The 25,679-nt window shown below is 52.5% G+C and overlaps 10 protein-coding genes across 10 annotated transcripts; 8 read left to right on the forward strand and 2 right to left on the reverse strand.

Moving 5' to 3' along the window:
* Positions 1 to 110: 110 nt before the first annotated feature.
* Positions 111 to 1,742, forward strand: BGZ61DRAFT_530740 (C3HC zinc finger-like-domain-containing protein; the record flags this gene model as incomplete). Its single annotated transcript, XM_046253598.1, has 3 exons — positions 111 to 675; positions 735 to 818; positions 871 to 1,742. The coding sequence occupies 3 exons, from the start codon at positions 111 to 113 to the stop codon at positions 1,740 to 1,742; spliced, it is 1,521 nt and encodes a 506-aa protein (XP_046107147.1).
* A 225-nt stretch (positions 1,743 to 1,967) lies between these two features.
* Positions 1,968 to 2,879, reverse strand: BGZ61DRAFT_283590 (P-loop containing nucleoside triphosphate hydrolase protein; the record flags this gene model as incomplete). Its single annotated transcript, XM_046238491.1, has 1 exon — positions 1,968 to 2,879. A coding segment is annotated over one exon (912 nt), but the record flags the coding sequence as incomplete, so codon positions are not given.
* A 783-nt stretch (positions 2,880 to 3,662) lies between these two features.
* On the forward strand, positions 3,663 to 4,747 carry BGZ61DRAFT_346960 (uncharacterized protein; the record flags this gene model as incomplete). The annotated part of the gene is made up of 2 exons (XM_046239932.1): positions 3,663 to 3,933; positions 3,984 to 4,747. The coding sequence occupies 2 exons, from the start codon at positions 3,663 to 3,665 to the stop codon at positions 4,745 to 4,747; spliced, it is 1,035 nt and encodes a 344-aa protein (XP_046107149.1).
* Positions 4,748 to 4,925: 178 nt separating this feature from the next.
* BGZ61DRAFT_202654 (uncharacterized protein) lies at positions 4,926 to 9,401 on the reverse strand. The gene is made up of 3 exons (XM_046237933.1): positions 8,925 to 9,401; positions 6,645 to 8,869; positions 4,926 to 6,579 (listed from the first exon to the last, which is right to left on the reverse strand). The coding sequence occupies exons 1-3, from the start codon at positions 9,140 to 9,142 to the stop codon at positions 5,105 to 5,107; spliced, it is 3,918 nt and encodes a 1,305-aa protein (XP_046107150.1). The 5' UTR covers positions 9,143 to 9,401; the 3' UTR covers positions 4,926 to 5,104.
* A 342-nt stretch (positions 9,402 to 9,743) lies between these two features.
* BGZ61DRAFT_530744 (Adenylosuccinate synthetase) lies at positions 9,744 to 13,215 on the forward strand (the record flags this gene model as incomplete). The annotated part of the gene is made up of 22 exons (XM_046253599.1): positions 9,744 to 9,860; positions 10,061 to 10,159; positions 10,226 to 10,282; positions 10,389 to 10,417; positions 10,473 to 10,493; positions 10,545 to 10,583; positions 10,642 to 10,677; positions 10,797 to 10,836; positions 10,903 to 11,005; positions 11,063 to 11,089; positions 11,239 to 11,270; positions 11,320 to 11,556; positions 12,078 to 12,113; positions 12,171 to 12,267; positions 12,318 to 12,366; positions 12,417 to 12,453; positions 12,588 to 12,599; positions 12,657 to 12,713; positions 12,771 to 12,833; positions 12,890 to 13,030; positions 13,085 to 13,111; positions 13,162 to 13,215. The coding sequence occupies 22 exons, from the start codon at positions 9,744 to 9,746 to the stop codon at positions 13,213 to 13,215; spliced, it is 1,410 nt and encodes a 469-aa protein (XP_046107151.1).
* Positions 13,216 to 13,944: 729 nt separating this feature from the next.
* On the forward strand, positions 13,945 to 14,899 carry BGZ61DRAFT_448383 (beta-lactamase/transpeptidase-like protein). Its single transcript, XM_046245471.1, has one exon. The coding sequence runs from the start codon at positions 14,131 to 14,133 to the stop codon at positions 14,623 to 14,625; it is 495 nt and encodes a 164-aa protein (XP_046107152.1). The 5' UTR covers positions 13,945 to 14,130; the 3' UTR covers positions 14,626 to 14,899.
* Positions 14,878 to 15,849, forward strand: BGZ61DRAFT_448385 (uncharacterized protein). The gene has a single exon (XM_046245472.1). The coding sequence runs from the start codon at positions 15,155 to 15,157 to the stop codon at positions 15,431 to 15,433; it is 279 nt and encodes a 92-aa protein (XP_046107153.1). The 5' UTR covers positions 14,878 to 15,154; the 3' UTR covers positions 15,434 to 15,849.
* Positions 15,850 to 16,515: 666 nt separating this feature from the next.
* BGZ61DRAFT_347482 (methyltransferase CmcJ) lies at positions 16,516 to 17,679 on the forward strand (the record flags this gene model as incomplete). The annotated part of the gene is made up of 5 exons (XM_046239981.1): positions 16,516 to 16,866; positions 16,957 to 17,047; positions 17,126 to 17,216; positions 17,286 to 17,518; positions 17,579 to 17,679. 5 exons carry the CDS (start codon positions 16,516 to 16,518, stop codon positions 17,677 to 17,679), a joined length of 867 nt encoding a protein of 288 aa, XP_046107154.1.
* A 1,879-nt stretch (positions 17,680 to 19,558) lies between these two features.
* Positions 19,559 to 21,542, forward strand: BGZ61DRAFT_448387 (C2H2 type zinc-finger-domain-containing protein). The gene is made up of 2 exons (XM_046245473.1): positions 19,559 to 19,877; positions 19,932 to 21,542. Exons 1-2 carry the CDS (start codon positions 19,759 to 19,761, stop codon positions 21,457 to 21,459), a joined length of 1,647 nt encoding a protein of 548 aa, XP_046107155.1. The 5' UTR covers positions 19,559 to 19,758; the 3' UTR covers positions 21,460 to 21,542.
* An 821-nt stretch (positions 21,543 to 22,363) lies between these two features.
* Positions 22,364 to 25,111, forward strand: BGZ61DRAFT_347372 (CAS1 domain-containing protein; the record flags this gene model as incomplete). Its single annotated transcript, XM_046239963.1, has 2 exons — positions 22,364 to 22,669; positions 22,733 to 25,111. 2 exons carry the CDS (start codon positions 22,364 to 22,366, stop codon positions 25,109 to 25,111), a joined length of 2,685 nt encoding a protein of 894 aa, XP_046107156.1.
* Positions 25,112 to 25,679: the final 568 nt, after the last annotated feature.

Here is a 25,679-nt window from a genome sequence, read left to right on the forward strand (position 1 = left end):
CGAGCGCATTTACTTGTGCCAGGCTGAATAACTGAATAACTGCTCGCCATTTCCACATCACCATTGTCCACGTTCCCAGTTGCCAATTCGCCAACGGCTGAGAAACCACCATGAATGCCACAAAGCGCAAGTTCAACACCCTGCTCCAGGGCCTGGGTTCTACGCGCTCCAAGAACACCGACAGCCCACCACCAAAGAGCGATATCAACTCTTCGCCTTCGTCTCGAACCACAGCAACGGCTTCGCCCAAGTCGACGCCCACGCGTCCCACAACCGCCCTCGAGGCAGAACTCCTACAAAAGCGTCGGCGCCTTGGCCTGCCCGATTCCACAGCGCCGGCGTTGGACAGCCCAAAAAGCCCAGCAAAGACAGTTACGACGACCTTGCGAAAACCCCAGACGACCACCGCGACGAATACTCGGAAGGATGCTCCCGCCAAATACTCGCCGAGTGATCGAGGCGAACTCTTGAGAAGGCTCGGTACCTTTCAAGAGATAACAGACTGGACCCCGAAGCCGGAGAGGGTCAGTGAGGTGGAATGGGCCAAGAGGGGATGGGTTTGCCATGGTAAAGAGACGGTGCGGTGTCTGCTCTGCCACCGAGAGCTGGTTGTTAAACTCAACCGGAAGTTGGTTGACGGCAAGGAGATCCCCGTACTTGTCCCCTCCGAAATTGGTCAGTTTACCATCTTATGATTGCTTGTGGTGTCGAATCGGCGTGCTAACATGTCGCAGAGGATGCACTGGTCGACAAATATGCAGACCTCATCGTAACCTCCCACAAGGAGGAGTGCCTCTGGCGCAAGAGAGGCTGTGATGGTATGTGCTTTTAATCCGCCGCATGAGCTCTTTGATTGACTAATTTTGCCAGATTCCCTGCTGCGACTGTCCCTTACTAACCCCGGCGTCACTTTGGAAGCCTTGCGGCAACGCTACGATGACCTGTGTTCCAGAAAGTCCTTTCTGCCGTACGAGTTCAATCTTCGTCTCCCGGATGACTTAAAGCTCGATGAAATCATGCCTCACCTGCCCCGGGACTTCTTTTCGAATCCAGCTCCGGTTAGTGGAACACCCGATCAGCACCCCAATCGGGTTGCTCTGTCTCTCGCCCTTCTGGGGTGGCAAGGGCTCTCCAACCCTCGTATTGGTTCAGTTCCCAACTCGGCCTCATGCCATACCTGCCTGAGACGGCTGGGGCTCTGGATGTTTAAGAGCAAGGAGGTGTCGGATGATGGCGAGGTTCTCGTCCCGGCCCCTATGGATTTCTTGGATCCCCTTAGGGAACATCGATTCTTCTGCCCTTGGTCAAACGCCGATACTCAAAAACAAGGAAGCCGACAGAATCGTCCGGAGGGAGAGTTGCCGGGGTGGAAAATCTTGGTCCAAACATTAGCCAACGACTCACACCTGCGAAGTGTTTATGAAGGCCGGCCTTCAGCTCGGTCGCAATCACAAACCACTGGTGATGTTCCATCAACGCCTCGGAGACCAGGGACAGCCATATCCGTAACAACGCTTCAGGCTACACCCGCGACCCCAGCTACCGCCGGTGGTTCGGATAATATCGAGGAGGACGAAAAGGACAGAGATGCCAAGGACAAGGAGCGGTGGGCACGGCTGAGGAGAGTAAAGAGTTTGTTCGATTCCAAGGGCACAAGGAAGCTGAGGAATTCAATCAGCCGCCCGATAAGTCGACCAGGAACGGCCCATTCGTCCAAGTCGACAGCCGGCCAGAAGGAATGAGGTGGTACTCGAGTGTGGAAAGCTATGTATTTTATGATACCACTGTGTGCAATAATGTCGAAGCGATCACAGGGCTGGCGCAATTTTTTGTCATTGAGTTCCCTTTCCAGTTGCGACCGAGGCATCCATGGCAAGCAACACATCCCTCTCCTCATATGATTTCATGCATGCATAAAATCCTCGCGAAGTCTTGAGATCGGGACGAGTGATATCAGACACGATCCATCATGTCTTCCACTTGATATCGTCGAAGGAAACGATTGCTCCGGTATACGCCTTCGTCTCGGGCTGCTTCTCAACCCTCTCTCCGAGGGCAAACCCGGCCATCTCCAGGATCGCCAACCTCACGCCCCCTATCCCCGCACCGTTTCCCAGCCGGTTTGAGATTCCCATGTTTGCAGCAGTGGCGTAGACATCCCCAGAGCGGTCAGACCCTTCCCGCCAGCTGCTCTGAGCCGTCGTGTCCAGGTCCACCATTGCCTGCCGCACGCCAGCTGCCAGAGAGTTGCAGACGGTTATCCATTCGTCACCGCTCTTATCTGCCTTTGTGAGCACGACCAATGTTCGTGTGTTGGACTGCGCAAGAGTCTTTAGCATCCACCGGTCCGTGTTCTGGAGCTTCTTGTCCGCCGGCAACAGGACGACAGCGCCACGGAGCGTCTTCCTCACGTTGAGGTACTGTAGGATGGTCTTTCCCCAGTCCGACCGACTCTTGAAGCCGTACCCAGGCGTGTCCATGAGAATTAGGCTGTGTTTCGGAGGCATCGAGCCTTTGCGGATGAGATCCCGCGCAATCTTTGGGGGCGGTCCGACACCGTAGGCATTCATGGTCGTGGTCTTACCTGGCCGATGGCTCACCCTCGCCGTATCCATTTTGCCAACGAGGGCGTTAAGAAACGAAGACTTGCCGGCATTGGAGGCGCCGAGGACCACGATTTCCGGGACATGATCGTTTCGGGCGTGGTGATACAGAGTCTCGGCTGAGTACAGCAGTCGACACTTCTCCTCAAAGAATTTTGCGGCGGCTGCTAAAGGAGGCCTGTCGGTTTTATCAATCGCCTCGGGCTGAGTCGTACCCGTTTTGTAGCAGATCGACTCATGTTGAAAGAGAGATTGTTGATGTGGTTTTAATCCACGAGGAGCCACGACTCTGAATGGTTTAGGATTGGCCGCACGTTTCTTCGGACTGCTCTCATCACCCTGTTTTACCGCAGGAGATGGGATATCTCGTTGGAGTCGAGCAGCTGAGTTGTCCTTCAGCTTATGAGTTATAGCGTTAGCGGCTATGGAAGTATTAGGGTCCTCTGCGTCCCTGCTGTCTTCAGTCTTCAGAGTCTTGCGAAGAGATCCCCGTGCGCTGGGTCTTACTCGGCGTGCCGCGGCTGTTGATGTTGAAAACAGAACATAGGATATACCAGAAGCTGGACGGGACAGAGCCGTGGCCAAATGGAATGAGACGAGTCGCGTTGGCACCATGTTGTTCACACCTGGAGGAATCCTTACGCCGAGTCAAGGATTCAAGATTCGTCACGATGATGAAGCCGGAGTCCGGGCCATGAGCAAAAAGAAGTATAAACAAGAATATAAAAATACAGTCGAGAAAATTAAGTATTTCATGTAGTACAGGGTCTGACGATGGTGTTTTAGGTCGATGGAGGGAGGCAAGTCGAGATATATGATCCGGCAGACTTGGTCTGAGAGAGTCACGTGAGGGACCACCACACATTGATTGAGTGGATTTGGGTGACATGATGAAGAGCATTTGCAACACTCTCACATTTCGTTGGCTGGAAAACGAAAAGTAAGTTACAGAATCCCAGTACAAAACTTGCTGTTCTAGAGTCAGTCAAGGATTGCCTCGGTAGGAAAGGTCATTCGGGAATCTGGTGCGGCATCGCCAGTTAGACGAGCGCCGCCGTCATGACGACCAACCTCACGGAACTAGACGCCCATGAGCAGCCCTCGGATCACATGAGGGCAGAGTGGAAGAGCTTCTCCCGACAGGACGCCTCAGCATTAATCAACAGCCCCAGTATCGATGATCCCCGCGGCCCGCTGCAGGAGTCCGGCTTCCTCACTGCAGGCACCTTGCCCAAGGCCCAGCTTGCAAGCAGCTTCGCAAAGCTGGCTCCCGAGTACGCTGCACATGCTGAGGGCGACGTGCCCATTATATACCATCCACTGCTCCCTGGTTAGTCCCGTCTCGAGCCACCAACGGCCGCTTAAACTGACGAGACGCAGGGCTGCTTATCCTCCCCTCGCTGGTGCCGCCGGCTGTGCAGCACCCACTTCTAGATCGCATGATCCATCGCGACCTCAGTAACCCAAAGCACCAGACCAATCTCCACCTCCACTATGACCTACCATATCCCGAGTCCCAAGGAGATGGCAACGACGACAAATCCTTCTTCTCTCTCAGCCCAGAATCCCCCCCCTCCTTCACCCCCAAGGACCCAGCCGTTCACAAGCCCCTATCTATCAAGCAAGTCCTGCAAAAACGCCTTCACTGGGTAACGTTTGGCGGCCAGTACGACTGGACCAACAGGGTATACCCGGACGAGGCGCCCCTCCAGTTTCCCTCGGACATCTCCAACTTCCTCGAAACACTGTTCCCTGAGACCGAGACGCAGGCCTCCATTCTGAACTTTTACACTCCGGGGGATACCATGATGATGCATCGCGATGTGAGCGAGGAGACCGACAAGGGGCTCGTGAGTCTGAGCTTCGGATGCGACTGCCTCTTCATGGTCGCACCAAATGCGATGGGCCACGCCGATGACGATGGCACCAAGCAATACCTCCTACTGAGGCTGCGGTCGGGCGATGCCATTTACATGACCAAGGAATCTCGGTACGCGTGGCATGGTGTGCCCAAGGTTCTCAAGGGAACTTGCCCCGACTACTTGAAGGATTGGCCTTCGCGTGATGACGGCAAGTTTGCTAAGTGGCGAGGATGGATGGAAAACAAGCGAATAAACTTGAATGTTCGGCAAATGAGGGATTGAGTCTGAGATTGGCTTACAGGACTCCCTTGAAGGCAAGCATGCTATCAATTGGATTTCTTCAACCCCCCACCGCCAGTAGTGATCATGTCTCGCCTGCTCTAACCCCAAGTCGAGTCAGCCATATTGCTTGATGCAAAAGGAGGTTTGTATCGTTGGCCTCGGGATATCGTGGTCCCAAAAAAAGACTCCGATTGATTCATTCCCAAGCTACGCTAGACGCCTCTACCAGTTTACGCCGACCTTACGGCTCATGCGTCTCAATACCAAATACAGTGCATGCATACAAGCGCCCTGTCCCAGGGTTATTCATTAATAGGTCGCTGCAAGTCCATTCCCTGGCTCCCAGTAGTCGCCGCATTAAGCAAAACCGAATCCTTGCGCATTTTCCAATGCCATTCCCAGCCTCTCCCTGAGCACCTCTTTATCTCTATATTCCGGCAGCAACAACGTCCCGTAGCAAGTGTATGCCGTCGGCAAGTGGCCCGCGTCTCCTTCTTCTTCCCCATTCTTTTGGATGACGAATTGGAGGTTCTTCATTCCCCCAACCGGTACACGGTCGGAAGATGTCACAAATTCCAGCAGTCTGCGCTTCATTCTATCGTCGTATCTCTTGACGATCGACCAGAAATCGCGAACTGTGTGGTGAGAAGAATCCCACCCCACATACCGCGCGTATCTCCGGAGTTCTGGAATGTCGATGTCTTGGACACCTTCGGCGAGTGCTTGCAAGGTGGGAGGGGTGAGTAGCGACAGTGATTTCTTGTCTAGACAAGCATGAAAACCTCGTTCGAATGCCAGATATTGAGGGCGGATGGAGACATCTGTGAGATAGCGAACGTAGTTGGTCACATATTCATCTCGGTTGTCGTTTGTGACCATTGGTGCATCGCTCGGGTTCGCTGCATGCGGGGGAGCCACGTCTTCTGAGGTCGTGGCGGCACTTGGCCATACTGAGCTATCAGAGCTCATTTCTCGTGTGATGTTTGTACCCAAGGCAGCAACGGAAAATTCGTATGTTCGGGCGAAGACATCCTCCACTAGCCCATCCTCCTCATCCCATTCTAATAGAGTCGTTAGTCCGCTTGCCAACTCTGGCCAGCCATCAGCGATATGGTGGAGCTCCTCGACGGGCTTCCCAAGTAATTTTCGGTACAGAGCCTTTGGAAACGTGATTGGGAGTGTCAGCCCGTTGTAGAGGGCGAGAGACATCAGGAGGCCAACAAGTTCAAACTTCCATTCCTCTGTCAGGGACCCAGGCGCAAACCAAACCATGCGAGTCCTCTCGTCAACCGTGAAAGCCCCATATCGGGGATCAAGGCACTCGGCGATGGCTAGTCGGAAGAATTCCTGTTGGACACCGCCAGAGTCGAATCCTTCTTCACCACCCTCCTCACCTAGGTGAACCTTCAATGGACGCAGAAGCTCTCGCTCCTCACGCCTCCAAAGTTGATCGAAAGCATCTCGAACAACATGTTGTCGGGTAATCTCCAAGATTAAATATTTGGAAGATGCTGTCTGTAGTAAATCTTGCAGCACCATCTTGTGGTGGGGATTTGTGATTAGACTCCCAGGGTCAACAATGGCACTCATTCGGGTCTTGAGCGAGCTGGACTCTTCAAACATTCGGCTCATTCTCGCAAAATTGATCGACCGGAAGAATGAAACCAACGTTTCCGGGCTAAATATGTAAGGGTAGTCTAGGATGTGCCGTCGCCATCGCGTAGATGTAAAGGTCAACCAATCGACGGGCATCTCAATAGAGTCGAGACGATCGGACAGATAATCTACTCGAAACTGGATATCTCCTAAGAGTAATACGTTTCTGTTCTCGTCTATTGTCTCTAATTAGCACACTCACACACACACAATTGTAAACAAGCAGGAAACATAGACTCACGCATTGTCTCGATGAAGGACAACGCTCCACCGAAGGAGCCATCCATTGAGAAATCAGAACGTCCATCCCATTCGTTGAGGAGGATAGTACGAGCCCAGTCCATGAGCACAGTGGGGACCCGAGTTTCGTGCAGGAGACGCTCCGACTGCGCAAACTCAAGGACTGGGGCGGAGCCGGAACTGAGGAAGTCCAGTTCATGAACCAAGGGCCCTAAGACATCAACGCCCGAGTCTCGATCGTCGGCGTTGGCACCACGACCTGCCATGTCAGTGAAACAGCGACGAGCGGTGATAGCGCAGAACAGTCTACGCGCCAATCTGACTGCGACCTCGTTCGAGAAGGCGTCATCATAGTCGAGGCAACGGGAGGCAGGTTGTCGAGCGACTGAGATGCCGCCAGACAGAGTCAGTCCGTTGGCACGAATACGCGACATCTCGTATAATGTCCTTGAATCCGGTACCATTGGTGTCGCCGCAACTAGTGCATGCATGCAGATAGACATGAACTGCCCTGCCTCGGCGTCGGTAAGTCTAGTCTGAGATCGAGTGTTACCCTTCGACTGGGCCGATCGGGACGTTTGCAGACCTGGCGGAGGAACAAAGAGGCGTCCAGCAGCAATCCATAAGCTGTGAAACACCAAACTTGGAGCCACACGACTTAGGCGATGCAGACAGTACCAAAGTGTTTGGGAATCGAACGGCTCGCCATCACGAGAAAATGACTCGATGGTGGCTTGTGGATTCCCAAGCACGTTGAACATCGTTTGCTGTATGAATTCCTTCCACTCCTTCTTAGAGGATTTAGTGACGTTTGAGGTCCGTCTCGCTAGAGGCTTTGAGGGATTCCGAGTTTTGGGATATGAGCCACCCAAATCTCCTGGAACAACCAGTTGGTCTTCACAGGTGCCGTCTTCCTGGAGCACGTTGCACATGAACTCAACGGTGTCCACATCTAGTCGTGAGAGTGCTTGCGGTAATGCGTTGTGTAACCAAGAGGCTGGGATTTCGACCTTTCGTTTCTCCGACTCTTCTCGAGGGTGCGGCCCAGTCAACAGCTGTCTCGGCGGAGTTGCAGTTCGCATTTCGGGGACGTCCCTTTCGCAAGGGTCCTCCGGTAGGACCGGAACTAACTTCAGCTTTTGAACGGGTTGTGGCGTTGGGGATGGAACATTCTCAAAGAAAGCTGGTTTAATTGGCATCTCAGGGATCCCTCGTCCAGTTACGGTAGGGGTGGTCTTCTGTCGTGTGGGCTTTTCATGAAAGCTATTGAATCGAGGAGATAGGATAGTCGATTTTGCATCATCTGAACCCGCGGATGGCGGAAACGGCTCTAAAGAAGTTGCCCTCCTTGGTTTTGATGTCGAAGGTGTTCGTGTCTTTGGTAACGAGCAGCGTCGGGACTTTGGTTTATTGGCATTGGATGTCTCAGACTGTGAGTTTTCTTCTGTGGCACCTTCGACGTGGCTTTGTGGCCGCTTCACTTTGGCGTCGGCTTCCCGAGCGCTGGCTTGCGAGTCGGACTGTGGCGTTCGAGATTCCCGAGAGGCCTGAAGCTGGCTTGAGTTGATGGAGAGTTTCTGATCGAGATCAGATTGCAGAGACATCCCTTGTTGGTCGTTACTATGGATTTCCGACATTTGTTGCGACATGGCTTCAATGCCTCGTGGCGTCAGCCACTCAAGCATTTTGAAGGCTACAGTGTCGAACAGATTAGCAGCAAATGAGCGGTGATCTTTGTTGGTAGGTCCCTCAACCACACGAGCGTAGGAGCCCGGGAGGGTGTCATCAAGCTGAAACGATCGCTGGGAACCATAGCCCGAGTCTTTCGAGGTCACAGTTGTTGGAGAGTCTGGCGTTTTTTGTCCTGCTGTTTGTTCGGAGGTCGTCGGATGGCGTTGTCGTTCATCATCGGCGCCACTGTCCCTCCGTCGGGCGGGTGATGACTTGAAGTTAACCTTCTTGAATTCCGGGTGAGATGGTGAAGGGGGTCGGGCAGAGAATATCAGGTTGTTGGGTGCAGCAGGCAACTCCTTCTGCTTGCCAAGGTTCGGACATAATCCATCCTCGGGGTTATCTTGGCTCGCCAAATATACCGCCAGGGTCCTGGCGCTCGTGGTATTGTATCGTCGGATCGGTGCTCTGCCTGCCAAGCGTCTTCGAGAAGTGAAACATGTCGGCGTCGTGCAGTTGGGCTGACCACAGCCAATTCGCAGCTGGGCAATGTACCTAAGATGATGAGGTCAGCATTCGAGCCATGTAATGGACACTCTGTCGCACATACCTCTCAACCAGTAGTTGGAAATCGTTGCGGCGGCTGGCTCGGTGGATGGCGTAGACTCGGCTTGGGTTTTCGATGTCCTGGACATAGGCATCAAGCTCGGTAGGCGCGTCGGGAGGTAGTCGAGCGAAAGGGGCCTCCTGCCACAGCCCAGCAAGGAGATCCAGGTCGCTTGACGTCTCCAGGGGGCCAACTGGCGCGCGGATAGTCTTGGGAGTCATGTCATGGAAAGTTGGGTTTGCGCGGCCAAGCCAGAGGCCAGATGCGATGCGATGAGAGGGAATGGGAGGATGGAAGTCAGCGGCAGGGTGGTGCTGGAGGACTCGAGGTGGGTGATCAGGGCCCTGTCAGGGAATCATTCCGTCCGTTCAATGGGCAACTTCATCGAGATCCCAGGCGACGGGCTCTGTAGCGTGTTGTTGGGATCGAGGCCCGGCGACGTGGTAGTGGATGTTAGGAGCGAGAGTGCGGCGATGTCATCGACAACGCAACGCAAGTCATCGGTCGAGGACGTGACGACAAGCTGCTGGCCGGGGGTCCGCAAAGAGGAGCGCGCGTGGAGCCTGGACCGTGGGGCCGTGCAAAGGTTTGGGGCCACACAGGCAATCAATCGCTGGCTGGGAGCGTGGCGGAGGCGAGTCAACGAAGCCTTGCCCAATCAAAAGCCTCGGCCCGGGTCAACTCAACCCCGGCCCTGGCTCTTACCTACCTACGAGCAGCGCCGCTCTTGCACAGGCTTTCATCAGTCAGCAGGGAATCTAGGGCCTCGATTGGAGGTCGGGCGATGCTGGAACCTTAAAACGGCAATGCTACGTAGGTAGCATGGCAATTTTGCTGGCTGGTAAAGAGACTCGCGCCGCGCCAAGGGATGTTGTTTTTATGCACCGAGTAACGGTTGACTGTTTTAACACTTTGAACCGTGCTCGCTCGCTCATCATGGTGCGCTGCGCAATGGGTGGGGTGACTCGTTGGGAGCGATCTCGGACACTCTGCCATTGTCGGCTTGAAGCTTATTAGTAGCTGCCAGGCCTACCAAGTCGAAGCTGACTTGCATTACTCTAAATCTTCACCCAGCTTGGCATTCTCCGATGATCCGTCATTATAAGATATTAATTCGACATAATTATTAATTAGTGTAGAAACCAGCTTTCAAAGTAGTAGTTCTCTACTACCTGCAGAACTGGGCTTCTCGGTTCGATCTCATCATACTGACCAGGACTTCCACAGGCGACGAAGGCGTGAGTACTCGGGGAGAACCCAACACAGCCGATGACACCCGGGCACTAACGATACTGCGTACTCAGAAGGGCAAGTTGGTTGATGGACAGTGCCAGGAGGCGCAACTCTGTGCTCGAGCCGCGGTAAGCACAACGCAGGCAGAATCCGGTCGACCAACGGCTTCCACCGATCCCTAAAACATCCCCAAACGACAACTTTGCGCTTAAATACCTGCTAATTAACGTCAAGGGAGGTAACAATGCCGGGCACGTCGTGCGGTTGGTCGAACGCTCTCTATCGATCGCGATATATGTGTTGCTAATAGGTGCAAAGGGTAAACGGAGTTTCGTATAGGTGAGAACCAGCACACGTGGGAGGACTGGGTAGTTGCTAACATAGAGTCAGCTTTCACCTCTTACCCTCGGGGCTGATCAACCCAAAATGGTTTGTCAAGGATAATGATCGTCTAAGTTGGCAACGGCAACGCTAACAAGTACCATAGCATGAACTTCATCGGTTCGGGCGTAGTCTTCCACGTGTTAGTCTTCATATAATCATCCACCCCTAACTCGACTACAACATCGGCATCTCGTTGATGTCTCGCGTGGCTCGCGCCTCTCAACCGAACATGCCAAGAAGACTGACTCTGTCCTCTAGCCCAAGTTTCTTCAGCGAGCTCGCCAACCTCGAGGAGAAGGTAAGCCAACAAACCCAATCGATACTCGCAACGCGCAACGGCCCGTCGTAACTCAACGCAACTTAGGGCCTGATCGCGGTACACGATCGGATCCTTGTTTCTGACAGGGTCAATGTCCTCTTGGACCTGCACATAGCAGTGGATGGTCTCGAGGAGAGGGAACTTGGAGGTTCGTCCCATAGTGTCCAACGTTGTCGTTGAGGAACAGCACTAACGTCTACCCCAGACGCAGCTATCGGAACAACAAGACGCGGTACGCTACCCCCGTGATTCCTGGCCGCATCATCCTTTATTGCTTCTGTCACCTCATTGCAAGCATTCCCAAATCTCAATAGGGGGGAGAATCTCCATCATCATCGTGCAAGCGACGCCATTGGCAGCGAGGTCTAACGTCCGCTATAGGCATTGGTCCCTGCTATCAGACAAGCAGAGCGGTAAGAGATAGTCATAACAAGGGAGCGGACTGTGCGCTAAATTTCCCAGCGAACTGGCATCAAATTGACTGACGTCTTCCACCGTGACCTTTTCGAGCAGAAGGTGAGGCGCTTAGCCGATGGCTTTCAAAAGCGCTTCGGAGAACTGCTCGAATACGACATTCAGGCTGAGCTTACTCGTTTCGACGAGTACAGGGAGACGCTGAAGAAGTACGTCGTGGACGGCGTGTCTTTCATGAGATCCGCACAGCAGAGCAACACGAAAATCGTGATCGAAGGCGCAAACGTAAGGTTCTCATCCTTTGACTAAATAAATAGTACTGACTTATTGGCGGAACGAGCACCGTGCCCGTGGTCCCACAGTCCTCTTTCCTAGTCCGGCAAGGATTCTTAGCTCGGGGCGGAACACAGTACTTGTCTAAGCAATCACTTCGCTGGTACAACCCAATAAGTGGTCTTTGCTATAACAAGCTGTGTATTATATTCCCGCCTCGGCAGGATTCGGGCCACACGGAGACTTGGCTTCTACTCATCTACTTGTTGGCTATCGACCGTGCTCAGTGGAGTTGACGACAATTTTATGTGAGGATGGCGCCCTGGAATCATCTCGGAGCAGACCCAGTTGTGACGTGTCGAGGTTCAAGCCAAACTGTGCTCAGAAAGCCTGTTTTAAGATGATCCCGGGGCTTCATTTTCATGTCAAACCTCTATGCCACGTGCGATGCCGGGAGATAGGTATCTGTCAAGTCTCCTGTGAAGGAAAGGGGTTCTGGGCCCTGGCGCTTGTGCTTGTTCACAATTGAATAGGCACTGATGCTAGATGTTGATTATGGCTCTTACCCAGTAAGTTTCCGTCAACTTGGTCTTTCAGTTTGCACTAGTACTCATGATTAACTACAGTTCGTCACTTCCTCAAGTACTACGCTTGCTGGTATTATTGGTGGACTCACACTGAACCCAAAGAACATCACAGAGACGATTGGAGTGGTTAAGGCTTGTATGTCGCGATTGCTCCAAGGCCGTGATTTCACCGCTGACTGGTAACAGATACCACCCGTGTCGGGGCGGGGGCCTTCAAGACCGAAGATACCGAAGAGTGCGTGTTAATTACCATCTTGAAGCCACTCTGAAGCTGAATGACAACAGGGTCGGCACCAAGCTCCAGGAGATTGGACGCGAATGGGTGAGGCCCCAAGCGCTCTGGAGGTTTCGAGCTTCTGCTGCTGACAAGACTTAGGGAACGTCGACTGGCCGCAGACGCCGATGTGGATGGTGAGTTTTATCATGGCTCGTTGCTGCTAATAAACTTACTGACAGTTCCCAGGCTCGGTACGCACGACCTCAAACCCTTGCGTGGAAGGGAAAACAACTAACAAGCACACACAGACCTTGTCGTTGTCAAGTATAGTAAACAACTACTATACAAGCCTGAATCTCACGAAGGTAGACGGTGCCCATGGCATGCTTGTGACACGTGTCAAACGCTCTAACACTCTGCAGCTCGACGTTTTGGATACTTTCGAAACGATTAAGATCGCCATCGCTTACAAGATCGACGGAGAGGTTAGTGATGCCAACGAGATCGTGAGAGATTGTGGAGACGCTAACCGTTTGGACAGGAACTGGACTCTTACCCTGCGGATCTTGACATCCTCAACCGTGCTGAGGTGGTTTATCACGAGATGCCAGGCTGGCAAACGCCGACCACCAACGCGAGGACCTACTATGATCTGCCCATGGCGGCCCGCGATTACGTCGAGGTGGGCATATTTACCTGGGCTAGCATAACGAACAGTGGCGCTAACAACCAGCAGTACATTGAGAAGTTTGTCGGAGTCAAGGTAAGTGGGCGGTCATACTGGTCTGCACCGCAATTGCTAAACTTAAGCAGATCAAGTACATCGGCACTGGTCCTGACCGAGAGGCCATGATCCAGCGCGCCTGATTGCGCGAGATAGAGGAGGCACCCGAGGCTTGACTTAGATCGTGCGTAAGAAGTGGTGGCTTTCGAAGCCATTCGGTGACCCGAAGAAGAGTGTGCGCCTTTGGAGAATAGACTTGGATTGCTTATAGGTAGGCTATACCTTAGACTACAACTGATGGCTATTTAGATTCCTGCCTCCTTCCGTGCACGTGCCGTGGGTTGCGATGCATCCTTCTGCGAGCATCATCGTTTCATCGCAGGCTAGAATCGATTCATGCCCTCTGGGCCTGGCTGTGCCTGGCTTTGCCGCTATGATCGGGCGCACATGATCGATGCGAGGTGCTAGTAGGACTACATTGGGAGAATAACAAAGGGAGAGGTAGCTCGGAAGGGGATGTCAACCTAGCATGGCCATTTTGAGTTCTGGTATCATATAGATCAATGCCGCTCACGTTCATGCAGGTCCCTTAGGAAATGACAATAATTGAACCAACGCTGATGCCTTAGCTGAGATAAATCTTTATTACTGCAGAACTAATACACCATCGCTGTTGACTACATTCCGAGACTGAGAAAAGGTATCTTCAATAACATATGACCTATACATGAGGTTCCGTAACATTGCGGCCTGCGCTGCCTTCCCTCCTTTGTAGGGTTCTTGTACCCGGCGCGGCCACCGCCGAGACCCATATTACATGCGCATTGGGCAACCAGGCAGAGGACTCGACTGCGTTTATCCCTCCATGCTCCTCTAGAAGCGCGCGGTGGCATCTCAACGCCTCCTCTCTCGTCCTGCTTTAAATTCCCGAGTCTTCTGTTCTTTTCACCCAGTGGCACGTTGACCTGTCAGCACCTCTCTCGTCGTCCTGCTTCGAATTCCCGAAGCAGTGAAGCATAGGTTCCCAGCACCCAGTTGGAATCTACACGTCCACAACGATGGATATCGGCGCCGCTACGTCGAGGCTCGAAGCCCTTGCTCCTGCGATCGATGCGTTGTGCAGCATCTCGGGAAACGCCGGACTCTCTGTCGGCGTTTCCCAGGCAGGTCGGGTCATTCACCGAGCCAATTTTGGTTTCCGCGACGTCCAAGCACGAACAGCTCCCGACAGCGATACAATCTACCACGTTACTTCCCTCTCTAAGGTCACTGTCGCAGCCGCCGCGGCACATCTGGTCCACCGTGGCAAATTCGGCTGGGAAACGCCCATCAAAGCGTACTTCGATTGCTTTGCCTCTGAGAGCCCACAAGTCGAGAGTGAGGCCACCATCATCGACCTCTTGGCCCACCGCACTGCGCTTGCTTCCAAGAACACCTATATCACAATGGGCCATCAAATTCACCTCGTCCCCAAAGACCAGACCTCACAGATGATGGCCATTCTAGAACCTACTGCAGAGACATTCCGCAAAGACTTCAAGTACAATAATTAGCTGTACAGTCTGGCTGGCAACATTGTCGAGGAAGTAGCCGGGGGAGTCCCTGGGCTCCTTCACCAAAGCCAAATGCTTCGACCAGCTAAGAATGCAAAGCACCCTACGGCGTGCCCCCAGAGCACAACTATGCTCATTTCTATGTCGCTCTCTACAATGGCTCTCCGTACCACATTCCTCGGCCTACTACTACCGACGAGACGTCGTTGGCCGGTGCCCAAGGACTGAAGAACAACACCAACGACCTCCTCGTCTATTTGGGGCTTTGGTCAAGGCTGTCTCGCATCAGACCACCACTGGTTCCCCATTAACTCCCGGCAATCTGTTTGTCGAGACTTCCGCAGTGGTCACGCCTCATATCACCGTCTCCAAATCACCCCAGGAGCAAATCTATGGGCTCGGCCTCGTCCTCACCACCCTTCCTGGGACTCTTGGCGCCATCGGTACCAACGGGGGAGATCTTGGCAGCAATACCCCTGTTGCGGCACGATTTGCAAACGGCAATCGAGTTTGGTATCACAATGGCAGCATGGCTGGAGGTTTCTCATCCGTGCACGTGTTACCCGATGAAGAAATTGCCATCGTGGTTCTGAGCAACACACTGGCTCTAACGGACGTCGCAGACTTTGTTGGGCAGATGCTCATTGAAGCTGTCTCGGGCGAACCTAATCCCAACGACTATGTCTCGCCTGCAAAGCAGGCAGCCGAGACACACCTCAAAAGGTACCCGGAAATGCGTGCTTTGATGGCCAAGGATCAGAAGCAAGGCACTCCATGCAGGCCTCTTGAACAGTATGTCGGTCGGTAGTAGAACCGTATCGGAACGCTGTTCATTGATATCTCTACCAACAGTTCCAGCTTGTCCATGAATTTTCAAGGCATAAAGCCAGTCACCCTGGACCTAGCACACTACGAGGACGATGTCTTTGCCCGCCCCAATGTTGAGCGGGAGGATGACCTGAAGGCCTGCATGTTCCCAAGTTAGAAGCCGGCTAAGCAGAAAATTACATTTCTAGCTAATGAGGCTGGCGGCATTGATCGTCTGACCTGGCAGCATGACTCCTACCTGAGCGAGGGAGAAGTGTTCTTAAAGGATGTGGCCGAGTCTGCTGGGGATGGTGCCATCCAAAAGCCACCGCTCTGATGGTAGAAGATACAAAGATACAAGTAGGACGTGCTTAGGGAGCACGAAATAACGTATTGCTTTACAGGGATGAATTTGAACCTAGTCTTACGTATTTTTGAAAGGACAACTCAGGACGCTCGTTGTCCCATTTCGGTGCAAACACGTCCCCTCCAAGTGTGTTGACCGAACCGTGCAAAAGATACATTCCCCTAGCGCTTCTATAATCAGTGATTCCTCTTGATATTTCCAGCACATTCCCAAATCACCTCATATTCACTAGCGTGCCTAGCCTGGCAGTGTCCAGCGGGATCAGGGACTCAGGGCACGCTGGTGGTTCGGTGAGACCGCAGCTATGACGAGTCACTGCTGGGCTACCACAAGTATAGCAGTCAAAAGGGATGGTTGGCTACACTTCGGGTTAACGAGCCGTGTTGGTTTTCTCCCTGTATTTTTCGTCTGTGTTACTTGATTATCATCCTAGCGTGAAGGGCGCAAGGCTCAAATCGGTCAAGAGTGTTGAGGAGGGTGATCGGATTGTGCAATCAATTCCCGCTCTTTGCCTAATTGACAAGGCAACTGCAAGGCCGAACCGGTCTAACGAATCAGATTTGAAATTAACGCGAACGGGGCATCCTTCAGTGAATACTGCTCGTGCAGAGTTGATTAATACCCGCCAGACCCCGCTGGTCCTTTCTTCGGTCATTTTCTTTTCTCTGCCAGCACCTAACAGGTTATTGCCGTGACGTCTCTCTCTTATTCTAGACATGGCTCTCGAAATCAAGGTATCCATCAAGTTTCTCGAATGGCAGGAGCTCTATGAGAGGGAAAGACCGTTTCACATCTTTGTCGACATACCACCGGAGGCTGATGATCTACGCAGGAGTAACCTCGTCTTCGCACCCCACGATGTAACTCTCTCCGACACTCGTCCATTCAAGGACACGTATCAGCTAAATCAACACGGATTCACATACCGCGATGTCACAGACCAAGTCCTCTCCTTCTCAGACTTTTCGGATCAGTCCGAGGTGGAGAAACACTACCTCCCGATGATGGAAGACTTTCTACGTTGCCACGTGGATGGAGTAGATAAGGTCTTCTTTTTTGACTGGCGGGTATGCCTGATATTTCTTACATACGCCTTCTCGTTGGATGTGGAAACGGGAACAACTCGTGATGCTCATGATGTCTTTGCGTTTATTTAGCTTCGAATGGCCATGGGCTCATATACCAGCGACACGCTCGACCTGAGCGATTTGACTCAATGGCTCCTTCCAGTGGATCAAGCCCATATCGGTAAGCGTTGCTCAACATCTCGCCCCCCCTTCGGCGGTTGAGTAGTTGTGATCACCAGATGTACTAATTCTTCCCCAGATCAGAGCCCAGTCGCAGTTGTCAACCGAGTCATTCGACAACTGCCAGAGGATGCCCATGCACTACTGCAAGGACGAGTCCGTGTCATCAAGTGCGTTTGAACTATTTTACCCGCAGCCCTCCCTTGCGTGTGCATTGACATGTCGGAACTCTGCAATAGCATCTGGCGGCCGTTGTTCCACACCGTCGAGGAGTGTCCCCTGGCCGTCCGCGATGGGAGCACCGTCGAGTCCCAAGATAAGGTGGAGACGGATCACGTCCGCCGACACTATATCGGTTCGACAATATTCTTGCAGCATAATACCCGACAGCAATGGCACTGGCTGAGCAATCAGTCACCGAATGAGGCCATCCTGATGAAGATGTTTGACTCCGAGACGCACCCTGCAATAGGTTCGTCCCCCGACCCCAATACCACCCTTTCAGCTAGCTAATATCGACTTCACTTCAAAGACTGTCCACACTCTTCGTTTGAGTACCAGAGCTCGCCGAATTGTCTGCCTAGGCAAAGCATCGAGGTCAGGGCGCTTGTCTTTACATTAAAGTCTGACTAGACTTGAAGCAATGGCTTTCATAGTGAAGATATCATGTTATTCGAAGTTATGTAGCCAGTTGAATCCCAGTCACTGTCGTGAAAATATGTAGCTCATAATAAACCCAAGGTCCCAACGTTCAAAGTACCAACCTGGACAAGCTACATGGAGAATACGGTGGCCAATATATGGGCACCTAGACACCCCACACGGATCGGCTTTTTATTAATCTGGCCATCTCCATTGCAGGCCGAGCTTCTTCAATGCCAAGCTTCAATTATATATATCCCAGCTGCTACAGCTATCCTCTTTATAAAAATCCAAATATGAGTATGTAGCTATCTAAGAAATCAGTTCTTATCACTAGGTAGGTCTATAATTTATATAAAACAATAACGCCTTATATTAATAGCAAGTAGCCGCTCACCTGGCGGTATTAGCTGTGTATCAGCATAAAAGTTTCAAGCTTGTAGTAAGTCTGACATATAATAGCATTATCTCCTCCAATCTTTCAACCGCTTACCTTTTACCACATTCTAGACTGTAATATAGTTGCTATAGCTTATAAGCCTAAAGCTCTCGCCAAGCTTGCAGCTCTAGGCCTAACTGCAATCTATCTTAATATAGATAATTAAGACAATATAAATAACTACAAAGTACAAGTTAAGGAGACTACTAGAGGGAAGTTGGATATTCTAGTTAATAATATGTAAATTAAAGGAAATTCCAAGTAGTTATATAACCCTACTAATTCTTTATAATAGCAGTCTACATATTACGCTATTAATAGATGCAGCCCCAGACCATATCTATGCCATCTTCGAAATAAATATTATCTCCGTTATATCTCTCACTAATAAGATAATACCCGCCTCGAGCCCATGCACATGCCCATGCCCATTCCCGTGCAATTATCCATTGCCCAGCTAAGCCTCAGCAGAGAGCAAGTCAAGCCTGGGCCGGGGTGGGTACAAGAGGGTAATGGGATTATGCGAAGCTTACTGATATGTTGGGCGAGTTCCTTGCGACACTCATCTCCTCTTCGGCGTCGGCGTCGTTCCGTATTGCTATGACGAGTAGGCGCTATGTTAAGTTTAGTTGAACGGAAACGGAGTTCGACAAACCTTTAAAGTTGGGTGGACATGACGTCTTATATGTTAGTGGCGATGAGTCCTTTGGACTAGCCCTCCTCAAGCTTGTGCACCTGTCTCCCGTCCCAGGGACCTGGCCACCTCTGCTGATGCCACGCTTCTGGATGGTATCCTCACCTCAGGATTTCAGCCGTGAAACTAGGAACAAATACTCCTATTATAGGGTTAATCTTTTTTCTAAGGGGTACACCAATCGAGACGATTTTGCTCTGAAATGAGCACTCTTGTATCTAATCTGATAATGGCCCTATGAAAATGTCAAGGACGGTCGAGAGCTTGGGGTGCGACCAGGCAAAGCAATACTATATAACTAGAAGTGAGGCTAGGAATAGTTAGTAGTTCATTCCTTCACGACTCTCTTCGAGCCTCTCGCCATCGCCCAGGTAACTCATAAGAACTGGCAGTGGTGTTGAGACAAGCTGGCGTTACTAACATTGTCTGCCTGGAGTCTGGAGCTGGGCAGTGTGCCAGAGCACTGGCACAGTGTGCTGGCATAAACAAGCAGGGGGGCGGGAACAGTGCCAGAGCCCTTAGCTCTGCATAGGTTAAAGCGGCGACAGCTCCGGCCCAGCAGAAATGGAGGTACCCTTACCTCAGCACTCGGGACCACCGGAGCAAGAACCATGAGTCAGCATGTGACCGATGCCATGGGTGGGTCCTTCCAGCGAGCGGGGCTGGAGGGGTCGCGCAGGAAAAGTCTTTATTTATCGCCTTCGATGCGGTTGTTGTGTGACGTTATCAGTGTAGCCCCGCCACAGCCCGCCACAGCCCGCCCAAACCCACCAACCCATCGCTGAATTTCCTACTGCCGCATCTTGATCCCATATTTCCCCCTCACACAGATCTTCGAGATCAAATTCAACACCTTTGCGGCCTTGCGTCGTTCCCCCTCACAAGTATTTCACATCCCATTTCGGAACCCGTGGTTCCTTCTTGCTGGCGTCTCACCATGGCGACCACGCAGGCCGCCGCGGCCACCTCCGCCTCCCACCCCTACACCTGCAACACTTGCCAGGTCGCCTATCGCAACATCGACTTGCAAAAGAACCACATGAAGAGTGACTGGCAGTGAGCACTGTTGCGCATCCAACTCCAAAATCCAGGGCTAACCATGTCCTCAAGTCGATATAACCTGAAGCGTCGAGTTGCCTCCTTACCCCCCATCGGCGCCGATGTCTTCACAGAAAAGGTCCTCCAGGCCCGTGCCGTGTCAACTGCCGAAGCCGACAAGGCCTACTTCGAACGCGTATGCGACGTTTGCGAAAAGACGTACTTCAGCGAAAACGCGTTCCAGAACCATTTGTCCAGCCAGAAACACAAGTTGAAGGAGGCCACGAGTGGGGAGCCTGTCCCCAAGAGAGCCTACGACGAGGCTACCTCAGTTGTCAGCTCAACATTCTCGCTCGGCGAGCCCCTGCCCGTCAACCAGGAAGAAGTTGACTCTGACGCCGAAGAAGAGTTCAACCACGTCGTGGAGGGCCTCCAAAAGGCCAGCGTTTCCGAGCAGAGGCCGTCCCCCGTTAAGAGACCCTCCAACCCGCATCCATCTACCGACACCCCTGATCAAGTTGACACAGCTGAGGCGCGCGATTCCAACTCAGCGACCCCAGTTCAGGCTGCCCAGGAGCCAGCCTGGACCCTGGAGTCGTGCCTTTTCTGCAACTACTCTTCCCCCACCGTGCCTCTCAACGCCCATCACATGGAGCGGTTCCATGGAATGTTCATTCCCGAGAAGAAGTACTTGGTCGACTTCGATGGTCTGCTTCTTCAACTGCAAGACAAGATCCGTGAGGCCCACCAGTGCTTGTATTGCGATAAGATCAAGTCTACCGTCTTCGGCATTCAGACCCACATGCGTGACAAAGGTCACTGCAAGATTCCCTTCAGCACGGAGCAGGAGCAGCTTGAGATTGGCGACTTTTACGACTTCAGAAGCACCTACTCGGATGGCGAGGGGTCAACTGATGATGGCTCGGTAGCCGACGAGCCTAGTGGAGGGGCCAAACTTGGGGCTCGCCGAGCACGCAAAGTTACAGGTGATGATGGAGAGGAAATTGAGGGTGGGGCCGAAGGCGACGGCTGGGAGACTGACAGCTCAGCCTCCTCTCTGGACTCTGCTGATCTCACAGCTGTGCCTGCAGAGGGCCACATCCACCAGTTTGAGAGACTCGACAAGCACCCCCACCACACAAACAACGATCCACGACATCGTCATCAGGCTGATGGGTGGCATTCTCACGCCCACAAGCACACGCATGCAGTCTTTTATGATGAGTATGAGCTGCATCTCCCTACCGGAAAGTCAGTGGGACACCGTTCCCTGAACAAGTACTTCCGCCAAAACCTGCACAGCCACCCGTCCGCGGATGAACGGGCTGAGCAGTTGGCCATTCAAGAGAACGGGCACTCTGAGGCAGCGGACGACAGTGGCAATGGTCGTCTGGTCAAAGCCAACGGCGCACGGCAGATGGTGCCCCGAAACGTGGCTGGCCTGGCCGGCGCTTCCCAACAGCAGAGGAAGGATTTGCGCAAGGCCGAGGTGCGGGGTCGCAATTTGGAAACGTTCAACAGGAAGACAAACGACTACAAGTATGGCAAGAAGTTGAACAACCACGAGAACTACTACTACCGCGAGCAGGGTGGAGGTTAGTCTGGGTCAGTTTAGGGCTTCGGGTGTATCACAAGAGTCACTACGGAGTATAAATATCGGAGTTCTGGTATCACAAACGCAGTCATTTTATGATCTTTATGAGTGACGTGACAAGAGGATATTGATGACGTGCCTCGACTTTATGTCTCCACCAGCCTTGCAGATATGGGACTGTCGAATTATTTCCAGTACTGCTCCCATGTGTAGCTAATAGCCGGCTCAATGGAGCGTTGCCTCAGGCGGGAGCCCGGCCAGCCAACGAACGGGCTGATCTTCTCGACCCGACCGGTCAGTCCACTCGACACATGAACCAAAGGGTGCGCTTTCCATGTCTAACTTAAGGAGCAATTGGATGTTAGGTTAGCCCGATCGACAAGATCCGGCGCTAACAAGGGGTCGAGCCTTGTAACCTCTTCTTCGTTGGCTTGCGCAATGATCCGGGGGCCAACTCCAGCATGGCTAGATTGCGAATTTGCGCGCGAAATCTCGCAACGCCCTTCCGATTGTATTATTTGTTCCCCGTGGCATAACTTCAAACATCCGAACAACAATGGCTATCATTCCATCCTTCGCTGACATGTCGTAAATACTAGACGGCTCTCGGCATTCATGCAGGGCGGATAAGACATTGCACGCCGCTTCCGCCACACAAGGGAGTCCTTAGACACTTCGACCAACAGTCGCGGCTGGAGTCGCAATTGATGAGGATCCCAAGGGGGTCGGGTTCATCAATATGAATCTGCATACCGTGCGTGTCCCCTTGCAGCTTCCGGTGTCTCTCATCCACCACATTTTGCCCTTATAATATTGCCATCTCCCTCCATCCTTCATCCACAACTTTGACCATCTCTGCCCCCGTTTTTCCCTTCCCTTCCAGGACAGGTAATACGGCGGGCCGTGCAGGATGAAGGCCACAATTTTTCGGATTCTACCCATCCTGTGGGCTGTCCTACTCCTCGCCGCTGTCGCCTACCGCGCCGTCGCGTCCGATAACGATCCATACCGCTGCCGCGCCACCCTCGAAACAGGTCAATGGATCGACCATCCAGATGAGAATGGGGATCGAATGCCTTTTAAACAATGGCAGCCGGACGGCTGCTTGTTCCACCAGTATACCTCGGCCGACATCCGCCAGTGCATGGAAGGCCGCAGCATCCTATTCAGCGGCGACTCCACCACTCGGGAGGTTGTCTACGGCCTTGGACGTCTCGTAAGTATTATTCTCATCAGCACCTACTTCAGCAAGGTGGACCATTAATAACATTGCCCATAGTTGGATCGAGACAAAGCGGTAGAATACCACGAGGAAAGGCTCGTCACCGACCGCAAGTTCGGCGTAAAAGGCACCTACATATTCCGCGGAATCCATGTATTGTATTCCATGAACGCATGGTTTGAGACCACGGGTGAAAAGTGGGAACCTGTGGTTGAGCAGCTCGAGCTGTTCCGAGATGAAAGCAAGAACCATGTACCCATCGCGGATCAGAAGAGTCCCGCGCTTCTGGTGATGGGAGGGGGTCCTTGGTTCACGAATCCGAAAGGAGACACGGTCGCGCTGAAGCAAACGTTCGCCAGCAATCTTTCCAGCCTGTCCGAACTCCTGGGCAGCCGGCCTGATTTCGCTACTGCGCCGATGGATCCTCTCGATGGCATCGGTAACCAGTTCTTCTTCGCCCCTCCCGCGCTCCCAATTTACACTGGAAATGTCGAGAAATTGCGCAAGAAAATAAAGGTTTCGCGGCCACAAATCGCCGACTATCGAGAATACCTGCGCGAGAACGCCGATGACTTCAACTTCCCCCTCGCATGGGCCATCCCGAGGCTTGAACTGGATCAGAATCAAACCATTGCCGATATCACAAGCCTTGGATGGCATGCCATCGACATTGTCGCCGAGGCCAAGGCTAATATTTACCTGAACCTCCGGTGCAACGCCAAGCTTGATCGTCAGAAAGGGTACCCGTACAATCGTACCTGCTGCACCGACTACGGGAATAGATCAACGGTCCAGCAAACGCTCCTGGTTCTTGGTCTATTATACCTGGTCGGCTGCGTCCTTTGTGAAACATGGGATCTGGTCACTCGCCGCAACAGTCCTTGCTCGCGACTCCTGAACATGGAAACGGGCTCCTTTGTCATGGCGCTGCTGATGTGCTACTACGCTGATCGTACACAAATGATGGCAAAGGGTGGGAAACTATGGTCATACACTGACTTTAGTATTCTCTGCATCCCCTGCATTGCCATTGCCCTCGCTACTATCCGCAAGTCGCGGGGATCACGTCCCAAACCTGAAGTCCTATTAGTCGAGGTAGACTCACCCTATTTGTCCCGAGAGCAGACCGAAGAATGGAAGGGCTGGAGTCAGTGTGTGATTATGGTGTACCAGTGGACCGCTGCCGAACGGTCACCGATGCTCTACATCTTCGTCCGGCTTCTCGTCGCCGCCTATCTCTTCCAGACTGGATATGGGCACACCACTTTCTTCTTGACAAAGAAGGATTATTCTTTGAAGCGTGTGGCGGCCGTTCTCCTCCGTCTCAATCTCCTCACATGCTCGCTGGCATACTTTATGAACACAGAGTACATGTTCTATTACTTCTCGCCACTTGCCAGCTTCTGGTTTATTGTCATTTACATCACCATGGCCGTCGGTCATCGTAGCTGGAACCACGATGTCCAGCTGATTCTCGTCAAGATCTGCGTCTCTGTCGTCGTCGTCGCGTTCGTTGTGCTTGGGTCCCCGCTGACCGAATGGACATTCGCTGTCCTCCGAACTTTGTTCAAGATCGAATGGAGCCTCAAGGAGTGGGAGTTTCGGGTTTCGTCGGACCTTTTTATTGTTTACATCGGCATGCTCGCCGCAGTAGCAAATTTCACGACCGAGAAAGCCCTGAACCTGGCCCTGCGACATTCGGTGGCATTGGTTGCCTTCGTGATCATGTTGGGCTACTGGTTCACTTACTCAACGAAGCTTGACTCGATGGGCGACTACCGTCTCTGGCATCCGTATACCTCGTCTGTGCCTATATTGGCCTTCATCGCCATTCGAAACGCCACGAGCCCGCTCCGCAACTACTCCTCAAAGGCGATGGCCTGGCTTGGTCGATGCTCCCTTGAAGTATACGCACTGCAATTCCACATTTTGCTTGCGGCTGACACTGAAGGCGTCCTTGCCATTGACGCATTCAAGGGCGACGGATCCCTTATGGACCGGTGGAGGTCCCTCGTTTTTATTGTGCCGGTTTTCCTCTGGATCAGCGCCAGGACGGCGAAAGCAACAGGAAATCTCATCAATATCATCTTAGACACGAAACCACAACTAGAAACTATCGATGGAGTTCAGTTATCCAATATGCAGGAGAAGGATCACGACGATCCTTCTGATGACTACCAGAATGAACACTTCCTCGACAACCCAGACTCTACGCTTCACCACACAGACACTAGGGTAGCCAGGCACGTAAAGCGAGAACCGTCATCAGAGTCCCTCTTGAGCTCTCTTCCGGCTCGCCTCATCGTTATTTTGCTGCTCATGTGGTTTCTCAACCTGCTGAGCCCCTCCTTGGCCAGACTTCCCATCCCCGATGGCATCACTAGCAACGAATTGCCACCTCCAACCACACATAATCAAGGGAACACGGAGGCCTAACTGGTACTCACACTTCGGTCGGTCACTTGGAGGTGATGGTCCAGCAATAATGTGCAAACCAAGATGTCAATGTATTAAGTGGGATGGTTGATTGGCTGTGAAGCTACGTGTGGTGCTGAGAGCTTAGGTCAGCTCTGCCACCACGATGTTATGTGACAATGAGACTGATGTAATCGATGACGTGTTTAAACTCAGCGGCGATAATTGCTTGGTTCGTGTCTTGTGCTCTCCGTTGTGGCTGCTTAGATGATGTTACCCGTAATATTATGCTTACCTCGCTCAGCCCTATCGTCCATGCAAAGGAATCAGTGTCAAATTTGAGTGCAAGGTGTCTGTATTTTAGACACTTTATCTTCAGGTTCCGGCCTCAATTGGGTGTGCTATTGTTGAATATGAACATACGTCCAATTGGCAGGCCACAATGAGGACTGCCTCGGTGTCGGCGGAATCGAACGCGTCAGAGGCTCAATTCATTGAATCCCCAGTCGCTTACATGTCTTACTCAGACCAAACTGCAGCGTCGAAAGACGGTCCTTCTGATCTGATCCTGTCAATTGGATACGCACAG

Source organism: Ilyonectria robusta (assembly GCF_021365365.1).
Source record: "Ilyonectria robusta strain PMI_751 chromosome Unknown BGZ61scaffold_6, whole genome shotgun sequence".
NCBI classification, from domain to species: domain Eukaryota; kingdom Fungi; phylum Ascomycota; class Sordariomycetes; order Hypocreales; family Nectriaceae; genus Ilyonectria; species Ilyonectria robusta.

What these genes read in the sequence shown, in the direction of transcription:
- BGZ61DRAFT_202654 (XM_046237933.1), bottom strand. Translation starts at nt 9,142, where the DNA reads ATGACTCCCAAGACTATCCGCGCGCCAGTTGGCCCCCTGGAGACGTCA. An exon ending in TTCCAACTACTGGTTGAGAG is followed by an intron (nt 8,870 to 8,924) that starts GTATGTGCGACA and finishes TCATCATCTTAG; the next exon opens with GTACATTGCCCAGCTGCGAA. An exon ending in GTCCTTCATCGAGACAATGC is followed by an intron (nt 6,580 to 6,644) that starts GTGAGTCTATGT and finishes TAGAGACAATAG; the next exon opens with ACGAGAACAGAAACGTATTA.
- BGZ61DRAFT_448383 (XM_046245471.1), top strand. Translation starts at nt 14,131, where the DNA reads ATGGATATCGGCGCCGCTACGTCGAGGCTCGAAGCCCTTGCTCCTGCG.
- BGZ61DRAFT_448387 (XM_046245473.1), top strand. Translation starts at nt 19,759, where the DNA reads ATGGCGACCACGCAGGCCGCCGCGGCCACCTCCGCCTCCCACCCCTAC. An exon ending in CACATGAAGAGTGACTGGCA is followed by an intron (nt 19,878 to 19,931) that starts GTGAGCACTGTT and finishes CATGTCCTCAAG; the next exon opens with TCGATATAACCTGAAGCGTC.
- BGZ61DRAFT_448385 (XM_046245472.1), top strand. Translation starts at nt 15,155, where the DNA reads ATGGCTGGAGGTTTCTCATCCGTGCACGTGTTACCCGATGAAGAAATT.